At 48.0% G+C, this 11,522-nt stretch overlaps 1 protein-coding gene across 2 annotated transcripts in view; it reads left to right on the top strand.

Moving 5' to 3' along the window:
• The first annotated feature begins 3,494 nt into the window (after positions 1–3,494).
• The window catches only part of MYO5C (myosin VC), a 107,276-nt gene continuing 99,248 nt past the window's right edge, over positions 3,495–11,522 (top strand). For both annotated transcript variants that reach the window (XM_064365688.1, XM_064365687.1), the window contains exon 1: positions 3,495–3,539. In XM_064365688.1, the coding sequence (XP_064221758.1) occupies positions 3,513–3,539 (27 nt within the window). In that variant the 5' untranslated portion in view covers positions 3,495–3,512. The remainder of the gene's footprint in view (positions 3,540–11,522) is intronic.

Genomic DNA, 11,522 nt, shown 5'->3' with positions numbered 1-11,522 from the left:
TCCAGAGTAGCTGAGATTACAGGCACCTGCCACTGTGCCTGGCTCATTTTTGTATTTTTAGTAGAGATAGGATTTCACCATCTTGGCCAGGCTGGTGGTGAACGCCTGACTTCAGGTGATCCACCTGCCTTGGCCTCCCAAAGTGCTGCGATTACAGGCGTGAGCCATAGCACCTGGCCAAATTTAATGTTTAACTATTCCTCCATAGCAACATAGTAAGACTCCATCTCTATATAAATAAATAAATAAATAAAATTTAAAAATTAAAAAACTGGCCAGTTTTTGTGGTCAGTTTAAAAAATAGCCTTTCTGCCTGGTGCGGTGGCGCGTGCCTGTAGTTCCAGCTACTCGGGAGGCTGAGGTGGGAGGATCGCTTGAGCCCAGGAGTTCTGGGCTGTAGTGCGCTATGCCGATCAGGTATTTGCACTAAGTTCGGCATCAATATGGTGACCTCCTGGGAGCCAGGGACCACCAGGTTGCCTAAGGAGGGGTGAACCGGCCCAGGTCGGAAACGGAGTAGGTCAAAACTCCCGTGCTGATCAGTAGTGGGATAGCACCTGTGAATAGCCACTGCACTCCAGCCTGGGCAACATAGCAAGACCCTGTCTCTATAAAAAAAAAAAATAGCCTTTCTGATTAGTGTGTTATGATGTCTCACTGTGGGTCCAATCTGCATTTATTTCTATGATGACTATTTATGGACCACTTTGGTATTCTCTTTTGTGAAATATCTGTTCAAGTGTTTAATCCACTTGAACTGGTATTTAAACAGATATTCAACCAATTCCTCTGTTTTCAGCCATACACACTGTTGGTAGAAGTATACATTGATATCACAATTTTTTACAAATCTCTTTAGCATTATCTGCTAAAGTTGACCATTGCATTACATACCTGTGATCCAGCAATTCTGTTCCATTTATGTACCCAACAAAAATACATATATTTGTGCATCAAAAGACACCTAAAAAATGTTTATAGCAGCATTATTCATAGTAGCTGCAAACTGAAGCGACCCAAATATTTATCAATAGGAGAATGCATACATTGTAGAATATTTATACAATGGAATACCAGACAGGAATGAGAGACCTCAAACCACAGCTACATGCAACAACATGAATAAATACCATTTGGCTTTTTAAGCTGAATGCAAGAGTTGCACATGTGATTCCATTTATTAAAAACATCCAAAACAGGTAAAACTCATCTATGGTGATACAAATCAGAACAGTGGTTATCTCTGAGAGACAACGATTTGAAGAAACTGGGAAAGTCTTGGGAAATTGGTAACATTCTATGTCTGGATCTGGTGATGGTTACTTTGATGTGTTGATGTGTTCCATGAATAAGAATACATTGAGCTGTACACTTATTTGTATACTTTCCTGTATATAATTTTATTCTTCAATAAAAATTTTCTTTAAATAAAAAAAAGCAGCTAGATTCTCTTTTCAACTCTGAGCAATCAGGCAACTGTTGCTACTCACCTTATAGCTTTTCTTTATATAAAATAGAATTATTTGGGGCAATAATGTAAATAATTTTGTATATAAACAAATACAAAACGGAAGTTACCAAAATCCTCTCTCTGTGGCATTTGTGGCATTTATCATTATTGATCAATGCCAGGCCCTTCTTTATATTTTTGATCCCCTTTTTGAAATCTCTGATTCCATTTCCCTCCCTCATAGATATCCACTCTTGCATATTTAATGAATGACTTTGTAATTTGTCCTCCACACACACTTGTACCCATGAACAATATTTAGTATTGCAGTAAGACTTGGGCTAGACTTCTATTCAACATTTTTTAAAATTTCTCTCCGAGTTAAGTAGATCGTGTCTATTCCTGCTAGCAGCTGTAGGGTTTTACATGTATATGCTATTTCTTTTTTTATTTTTCTCTGCTGTCTGCCATGTATATACTATTTTATTTATTCCCCTGTTGATATTTAAATGCTTCCAACTCTTTGATATATAACCATGTTGTGATGAACATCTACTTGTCTCTTTGGGTGACCATGTGAGAATTTTTCTGCCTACATTTATTGTCATAACTATTCTCAAATTGCTCTCTAGGATGGCAGTATAATTCCCACCAGCTATGTGAGCAAAAAAAGTTTTTCTCACATCCCAGATGGTATCTGATATTGTCTAACCTAAATATTTTTGCCAATATGATGGGTATAAATATCTCATTGTTGTTTTCCTTTGTATTTGTCTGATTACTGCTAAAGTTGACATCTTCTTATATGCTAACAAGCCATTGAAGTGTCCCCATCTGTGAATTGCCTATTAATTTTTGTCAGTTGTAAAAATTGGATTTCTTTTGCCAATTAACAGTTCTTATATATGGAAACGACTGTAACCCAACATTTTTAAGATTGTCCCTCTTTTTTTTCTAATAATTTCCTGGTTTTAAGTTTTAATCGTGAAAACATCTGGAGCATATTTTTGGCTGCAGTGTTTGCCATGGATCTGCCTTTATTGTTTTTCCATATAACAGGCCCGTCTAATAAGTATTCTTTTCTTTCCCTATCTGGTCCTTAAGGCTACTGTATAATGCAGGGCTCTGTTGGTGGGCTCAGCATGTTCCCGTACTCATGTATCCGTTCTCATGCAAGTGTCACACCGTTTTAATGACACATACTGCTTTGTTAAGTCCCTATACATATGGCAGGGCAAATTTCTCCCCTTTTAGAATTGTCTTATATAGGGCTTTTATTCTATATGAAATATAGAATCATTGCACAATTTCCCAAAAGTTCTGTTAGGATTCTGATCTCAATATATTAGGCATATATATTGATTTGGGTAGAGGTGACACCTTAACCGTATTAAACATTCCCATCCAGGAAAATGGCATGTCTCCGCGTTTACTCGGGCCTTCTTTTAAGGTCTTTAGGAGAAATTTAAACATTTTCTCCACAAAAGCCAAGGGCATTTTTGCGAGTGTAATCTCTGGATACTTTACATTTTGACTGATATTGAAAAAAAAAATTGTATTGCATAGACAATGCTCATATAAAGGAACATTACTTATTTTTGTATTTGATTTTGAATACGATGACCTTGCTGGACTCTCTTTAACACTTTCTTTGTGTTCAGTTCGTTGATTCCCTGGGGTCTGCCATGTAAATGGTTGTGTCCTCTGCTCGCTGAGGCGCTGACTCTCGGGCCAGGCAGCCTCTGGATGCATCTGTGCCAGCCCCGGAGTCGAGCCCCCGACCCCGGCCTTCTCCACCCGCGCTCCCGCCAGGTGCAGCGGCAGCGCCCAGCCCCGGCCAATGGCAGCGCGGACTCGCCGGGCCCGGCCTGGAGCGACCAATCCCGCCGCTGCCCCCTCCCCTCGCCGCCAACTCGGGAACGGGAACGCCAGGCCGCTGGAAAACTTTGGGCAAGATGGCCCGGCGGTGATTTCCGTGGCGGTCTCCTGCGCCTCAGGCCCAGCCCCCGAACCTCGCACGTGCGGCCGCCCCGGCCTGGCCCGGCCCCGGCCCCTCCTGCCCATGGCGGTGGCCGAGCTGTACACGCAGGTAGGAGGGTCCGCCGGGCTCCCGGGGGCGCTGGGGGGGCCGGCCCTGCTAACGCTGACTCGACCTGGCGCCCGGCCCACACCTGCGCACCTGACTCGGGCAGAGCTGGCGGGCGGGCGCGCGCTGGGGGCCGCGGGGACCGGGGGCACGAGCGAGCGTCTCCCCTCCGGCGCCCAGCCGTGCTCCGTCGCTGCCCGCGGGGATGCCCCCTCCTGGCCCCGCACCCTGGCCCGGGTGCCCTGGGGGTGGGAAGACCCTGTGGGAGGGGCCCCCTCCTCTGCCGCTGCAGCCTCGGGGCCTAAAATTCCCAGTCCCCAGGGGTCGCGCGTGCGTCCCCATCTCCCGGGACTGGAGCGCCTCGGCCCCTTCCTCCCCAGCCACCGGTGGAATCAGAGTTGCCCATGGGGACGTAGGAAGCGGAGACGCTGGCAAGTCTCCCGGCTCCTCCTGGGACCCCATTGAACGACTTGGCACAGAAGCTTATGGTCGCAGTGTTCAGGCTGCTTTCTAGAATTCTGTCTTCAAAGTGCATGAACGTGCATGTAAGCTCATCAGATGCCTAAAGCTGAAGCAGCCTGGGCCACAGGCTTGAGGGCACTGTAGTGGCACCAAGCGCTTGGGGAGCCCAGGGGCCACGACGTGCAGTCGTAGGATCTTCGCCTAACACGTGTACTGTTAGCAAAAGTACGAACACTACGGTTTCTAAAGCGCCTTTCACATACCCTGACTCGGGACAACACTGGAGCATTAGTCAGAAACTTCCTCTTTCTGCTGGCAGGGGCTCCACCTCTTACCTCGGAAGGGCAGCATTCCCGCATGTGCCCCAAACCTTCTGAGATGGGCTTGGGTAATTATTTGGATAAAGAGATTGTGACAGTGTTAGCACTTTTGGAAAAAAAAATCCATTTGAATAACCGTAAAGCCTGATCCTCCTGTACACCAGTGGGGGAAATCTAGAGTCCTCAGTATTAGGACGAGTGGGACTGGAATCCATCTATTTCCCCGCACATGGGCTGTAGCTTTCAGCTTTAAAAGACACTTTCGCCGTAGATAGAAAAGATAGTTATAAGAAATCATGTTTCTATGGTTTAAGCAAACGTTTTTCTTCTACTTTGATTACTTAACAGTCCAAACACAAAGCAACCAAACTGCACTTTCTCTGCTGTTGCATCTGCATTTAACTGGAGTTCTAAATGGACAGGGTTTGAATTGCCCTAGTTTTGTTCTAGAATATTTTCACCAGTGAGAGTGTGAGCCCTCAGTCAACCAACCGTGCTTCTTCGGCCTTCAACTTACTGGAAGTTTAAGAAAAGTCTTGAACTATTCTTAGACGATACTTTGGAGGACAGAGAAAAATGCCGCTGCTGCACCTGTTTTAGGTGGCGGTATTTCCAGAAGCAGAAAGACACAGGTGCAAGCAGCCCTATCTTTGGGTGCCTCAAACCTCAAAAATTTATTAAATGTCTAGTAAGTACCGTGTACAATGTAGGAAAACTGATAGGAAGGAGTTTAAAGGTACAAGCTTGGAGGGAATGAGAATCTGTGAATCCCAGAGACAGAAGCAGCCCTGATGGCCATCCCCACTGACCTTCTGTCCAGGTGGACACCTGCGTTCCTAGGCTGCCAGCTCCCTTCCAGGTGGGTTGTCGGCCCCATTTTGCTGGAGATGGGAAGGGGTAGGGCCATGGCAGCCAGAGAGCGAGGTCAGGGCTTTATTCCCCAGTGGTGGGTTTTGAGTGGGCGCTGGCAGGATCAAGGGCGGTGTGTTAGGACTGAGATTTGTCGTGTATGACAGCAGCACCCTTGGGCTGTGGAGGAGAGACGCTGGGGTCACGTAGCTGAATTCTCAGTCACTCCAGCTGTTGGAAAAGAATTAGAGCTGCAGTGTTGGCCATTGTTGGAAACAGATGCTCGGTGCTGCATAGAAAAATTAGCACGGAGACAAAGGATTTTTAGCAATGCAATTTTTACTTCCTGGACTGCAAGAAAGGTATCCTTGCTAGCCATTTTGCCACGAGAGTACAATGAACAAAGGGAAACAGACATATCTATTTCTTACGCATTTGGGGTTGTTCTTACTGCTGTGTTTGATTTCCGTTGGCTGCAACAGACCTTACAATTTAAACTAAAACCTTTTAAGTTGGCTAACAACTGAAAACTTTTTTAACAGGTAAAAGCAGTGGAGAGCTGGCATGTGCCCGTGAGCACGTCCAGCACAGATATTTTGGTTAAAGTACAAGGATGTAGAATGTACTACATGCCTGTAAGCATGGCATGTCTAACAGCCACATAGGATAGGGCTTAACAAAGAGTTATTAGATTACTTATGATTTATTCTTCAACAAGAAAGGAAACTTTAAAGAGGAGCTTTTTAAATTCCCACAGCCAGCCGGGCGTGGTGGCTCACGCCTGTAATCCCAGCACTTTGGGAGGCCGAGGCGGGTGGATCACGAGGTCAAGAGATCGAGACCATCCTGGTCAACATGGTGAAACCCCATCTCTACTAAAAATACAAAAAATTAGCTGGGCATGGTGGTGCGTGCCTGTAATCCCAGCTACTTAGGAGGCTGAGGCAGGAGAATTGCCTGAACCTAGGAGTCGCAGGTTGCGGTGAGCCGAGATCGCGCCATTGCACTCCAGCCTGGGTAACAAGAGCGAAACTCTGTCTCAAAAAAATAAATAAATAAATAAATAAATACATTCCCACAGCCGTGGAGGGTGGAGGCAGGTGAGATTGTGATGCTGGACTGGGGAGTGGGGTGGGGGATGGAGGGACCAGCCAAGGATGACATTTGAGGTTAGAGTCTGTATGAAAGAGAGCAGCAGGTTGGTGCCCTTGAGAGAAAGAAGGATGTGGCATGAGGAGGAAATATTTCTTAGGAAAGTCGTCAGGCAAGTTTTGTACTTGCAGGGGTTGAAGGGGTGAGGGGGCTTCCAAGGGAAGGTGTGTTGCAGGGTGGGAGGTGTCAGAGGGAGGGGATGGGTCCTGCCGAGGTCTTCGGCTCAGAGGTGGTCACTGAAGCCAGCAAGACAGTGAGGGCCTCACCAGGGTGGGAGGAGGCAGACAGAGAAGAGGGCCAGGGACAGGCCAGTGGGGAAGGCATCTGTGCAGGGAGTGAGAGGAAGCAGAAGGGCTGAGATGGAGCCATCCAGAGGAGGAGCAAACAGGGGAGCTGGAGGGTACCCTGTGAGAACAGGGAAGAGGGAACTCCCAGAGAAGTCTTGGTGAGGGCAGCGATCACTGCTAAGTGAGGAGTAAAATCATCCATCTCTCTTCAGAAGCTACGGGCACCATGCCTTAGAAATGTTCAGAGCAACAGTTCCACTATTTGACGTCTCCCTAAGAAGAATCGGTCTGGCATTCTCTGCTTGAAGGTGTTTAGAAGCTACCATTGCTTTCAGACTCACTGACCAGCCACGAGGTCCTGCCTCTCTCCCTGCCTTCCTGCTCTTACCTGGGTTCACATTCTGCCAAACCTCTGCCGTTCCCTCAATGTCTTGCCTGTACGTTGCCACTGCGTGTCTTGACACATGGAACTCCACCAATCTGACCTCACACAGTGCCTTCCATATTGCCTGTTACCAGCTCGTGAACTCTGTGTCTCCCTCATTGACCAAGAGCTGTCAGTGAGCAGGGGACAGTGGGGGCTTCATAAATGTTTGATGTGCACCTGTGTGCACGACTGAACGTTTCTGCTTACAGAAAAAAGCTAGGACCACAGAGACGATGATACGGATGATGGTTATTTTTATCTCTAAGTCATTGAGTACTTCTTAGGTGCCAGCTGCCATCCTCAGGGTTTTATGTGCCCTCTCTCGTTTAATCTGAACCAACAACTCTGTGTGTTAGATGTTCTCACAGTTTTAGAAATGGCTCAGGTCAAGTAAGTTGCTAAGGTGATGTGCACGTGATGGAGCCAGGGTTGAAAGCCTGTGTTCTTAGTGCCTCTCACCACCACCACCTCCGTTCAACTGCCTTTATCTTCCTCTTCCTCAAGGGATCTGACCTTTTCCCCGCACACAGTGGGCTTGTGGGAAGTTCATCCACTTTCTACCTACCTCTCCTGACACCTGTTTATGTTATTCCTTATAATAACTAAGTTGGAACCAACTCCAGTGTCCAGCGAGAGGGGCAGAGTTGAGTAAGTTCCTGAAGACTCACATGACAAAACAGCACGAAGCCACTGGAAGTACTATTTCTGAAGCGTCCATAACATGAAACTTGGTTATGTGAAACATGGGGCACAACAATTGTATATGCCATGTGTGGATAAACCCACAATCTGCAAACAAAGAAAAAGACCACATATATCGCTGCCTAAAGACTGGGCGGCCTTTTTTTCTAGTAGCTGCAGAGAAGTCCCCAAAGATGAAGGCTGGGGACGGGTCGTTAGGTTTGGCCACTCGGTTTGGTCCTTGGCGTCATTCCTGTTTGGGTAGAACTATGAAGGGGACACGGAAGTCCTGACGTGATCGGTGAAAGCGGGGAAACCAGCAGAGGACTGCAGTCTGAAGACAGAAGAAAGGCAGCAGGTGCGGGTTAACCTCAGAAAGGAGTGAGGATGGGAGGCCGCGGTGGCAGGAGTTGAAGGCACAGAGATATTGAGAGAGAAAGAAGAAAGCCCAGAGGGCTTGACAGCTGCTGAGAGGAAGAGTGGGTGGGAGCGAGGGCTTGAGAAGAGTCACAGTGCCACCAGCCTTTCCTCTGAGAGTGTCCTTCCAGACCCTCAGCATCCGGGCCACCTTCCTCTGGGTGAATTTTCACACCTTGATGCCCATGTTAGTGGCATTATTCTCTAGCCTTGGTCTGCTCAGCCCTGAGAACGGTGCAATTCCCGTGGGCATCCCTCAGTGCTTCCTGGCACTATGTTAGCGCTTCGTTTGTGCTGGTACATGCTCTGCCCCTGGTGGGTCAAGTCCGGGTCCTGCCCCTTACTAACTGGGCAAGTTATTTAACCTGAGTTTCCACACCTGTATAGTGGACTGAATCGTGCTTACCAGCTTGGGAGGGCACTATGGGGATTAATGCATGTAAAATCCTTAGCACAACACCTGACACACAAAGGTTACTTTTCTAAATACTGATGCTATTATAATCGTTGATTTTTTTTTGTACCTAATTAACAGACTTTACATTTATCCCTATAAAATTTTCCATTTTGTTGCTTAGTGTTCAAAGTTTCTGTAGCTTGTAAAAGCCTTTTGACTCTTGATCATCTTCGGCTAATCATTTCAGCCGCTTCTTTGATACGTGTGTTTTGTTTTCTCATCTACGATACTGGTGAAAGTGTTGAGGGAGAGCGGAGGCAGTAGAGCTCTGCGGCATGCCTCTGGAGACTTTTTGTTTTTAAGGTTGCTCTTGCTCATTAATTAGAACTCGGGTTATGACTGTTTAGACAGGTTCACTAGAGTCATTCCACCATGTATTTCTTTCAGTTGTGCAAGAGGAACTCACAAACTTCTTCAAAGAAGTTCTGCTGAAACTCAGATGTGCAAGGTCAAGAGAAGTGTCTTGACTAGCAGTCCAGGGCCCCTGTCTAAGATGCGATCGAAGTTCAGTGTAATGATTTTTTTTTTAATTTGGCTATTCGAAATTGTTTTTAGACTTCTATATATCATTAATAACTGTGGAAAATTAAATGTATCCATTGTATTATGTGTGGGTAGTTCAAAGAGAAAAAAGGGGTGAAAAGACTGAAATACTAAGTTTAGTCTTTAATTGGTGCAACGGAACCACTGGGAATTTGAATTTTTGTTCAAAAGTTGTTTATGGAGTGCTAGCTTTGGGAAGTCATTGCATGGAGTGCTAGCTATGGGAAGCCAAGCACTAAGACTCTTGAAGTTCAAATGCCAGTAGGGGAGATGGGAGGCAGCCCAGATACTGGGGCAGGGGCCGAGAGCACTCAAGGGGAAGCATCCAGCCCTGCTAGATGGAAAGCGGCAGGGAAAGTGCCACAGAGGAGGAGCGTCTCCAGCTGCTCCTGACTGTTCAGAGCTGTTTGCTCATGGATGGGGAGAGGATGGGTGGGGCTAGGGTGGAAGGAACAGAAGTTCACAGCAGAAAGCCAAGGAAGGCCTACCATGTTCCAGAAAGTGCTAGTGGTTTGGGGTGGCCACTGGCAGAGGGTGGATTGAAAAGAGGGTGAGGCCTGAGTAGGGAAATCGCCCAGAATGTTGGTTGCCTAGGTCTGGCTGTTCCTCAAAAACCATGGGGTGGTGATTTGCAAGGCTTTTCTCTTGCCAGGCCCCACCTACAGGAATTCCAATCAAGTACGGGTGGGTGAGGGACAGGTGTCTGTCTGTTCAAAGAAACCTGGTGCTCAGCCTGGCTGAGGATGCCCCCAGGGGCTGCTGCACCAGTCAAGAGAAGATTGGTGGGGATAGGACTGGGGGCTGATTTATGGCCTTGGCAAGGGGGCTGGTGGGTGGGGGGATGGGAGGGGCCAAGAGGAGAGAGCTTTTAAAAGATAGTCTTTCCAGCTCCTGGTGACCATTATGCTGTTGGGGGTAGAGACACGGCGGTGCCCAGCACTGTCCGAGGCTTCTGACATGAGGGCAAGAGAGCTAGGGAGGAGGAGCGTCAGCATCACCAGAGTTTGGAATTTATGAGTCTACGAGGACATTTAGGGGCTGACATCTTGGAGGCAATTGGAAACTTGGTGTAGAGTTCCAGTGCACGATCTGGGCGGGAGGTCTCAGATGCACAGGTGCAAGGTGGTTGCAGAAGCTGTGGAAATGGGTGGAACTCTCCAGAAACAGCCTATTATGAGAAGAGGCTGGGAAGGACCTCGGGAGACATGGACATGGGGGAGTGGGAGGGGTAGGGGAGCCAGGGAAGGGGCCTGTGAGGAGCGAGCGAAGAGGAGGAAGAGAGGGGCATGGTGTGGCAATCTGGCCTGGCTGACCTGGAGTGTGGACACTCCCAGCCCAGAAAGCAGTTCTAGGAGGGAAACTCATGGCGTCCCATCTTGTCCCATCTTCCACGCAAGTCTTCAAGTCATCTCTGTGGCTAATGCCAGAAGAGCCCTCAAAAAGTGGGCGACGGGAGAAGAGGCTGTTCTCATCTCACCTGTGTGCCTGGGGGGTGGCTGGCATGCTCTTGAGCACATGAGGTTCAGTGGTCCCGAGCCTCAGCTTGGGGCCTTGGCACGGGAGGGCACTCGGGGAAGGTAGGAGGTGGCCCTCCCTTTCTTGGCTCTGCTGCAGGGCTTGGCAAGCCGTCCCGGTCCCAGTCCACAGGCCCCTGCCCCGTGGGACGGCCCCATATTTGGGAGATCAGGTGACAGCTGGTTACATTGTTTGCTTGGACTGCGGACTGCATTTATTTCTATGAATGCTGTAAAGTTAGATCTTCCTCCAGTTTGAAGCATTGCTTTGTGGGTAGAGGAATGTGAGGGAGGAGGGGATGGGAATGAATGGGTGGAACTTACCTGAAGCTGAGTAAACTCATCGTGTTTACTTACCAGGCTGGGTTTCAGCTGCAGGACGCTCAGTGCCAGCAGACACCAGGATCGCAGGGTGTGGGTGGCCTTGGTTACTGGGCTGAGGAGTCATTGGTCTTCACTCCAGAAGAGAAGCCGCCAGTGGTTACATATGTCCTAATACTGCCTGTCATTTAATACCACTTTTAGCTGAAACCAATCCGAAACTGTTGGTAAGAGAGCATGTGGACTCTCAAGTAGGTGGTTCAGTTGAGAGTTCAAGATTACTTTCAGGGCCAGATTCGTTGACTTAACAAGGAGTTCACACTGGGAGTCACAGGCCCTAGCTCCGCTGGAGCCCCGGGCCTTTGAGACTCTCTGTGTGCTGTTTGGTGAGTTATTGTTCTCTCTGGGCTTCAGTTAGGGGCTCAGTAAAACTAAAGGATTGGTTGGCCTAGCGACTTTCACATTACCTCTCAGACCCCCAGGCTTCCTTGGAAGGCCCCCAGGGCCCTCAGCTCCAGCTCCCATCGGAACACCTCCAGTTTCAGCAGCTTCACTT

This window comes from Aotus nancymaae, unplaced genomic scaffold, assembly GCF_030222135.1.
Source record: "Aotus nancymaae isolate 86718 unplaced genomic scaffold, 86718_ANA_hifiasm-v0.15.2.pri h1tg000062l, whole genome shotgun sequence".
Taxonomy (NCBI): domain Eukaryota; kingdom Metazoa; phylum Chordata; class Mammalia; order Primates; family Aotidae; genus Aotus; species Aotus nancymaae.
Note: the sequence above shows the minus strand (reverse complement) of the source record. Positions and strands in the feature narration are given on the sequence as shown.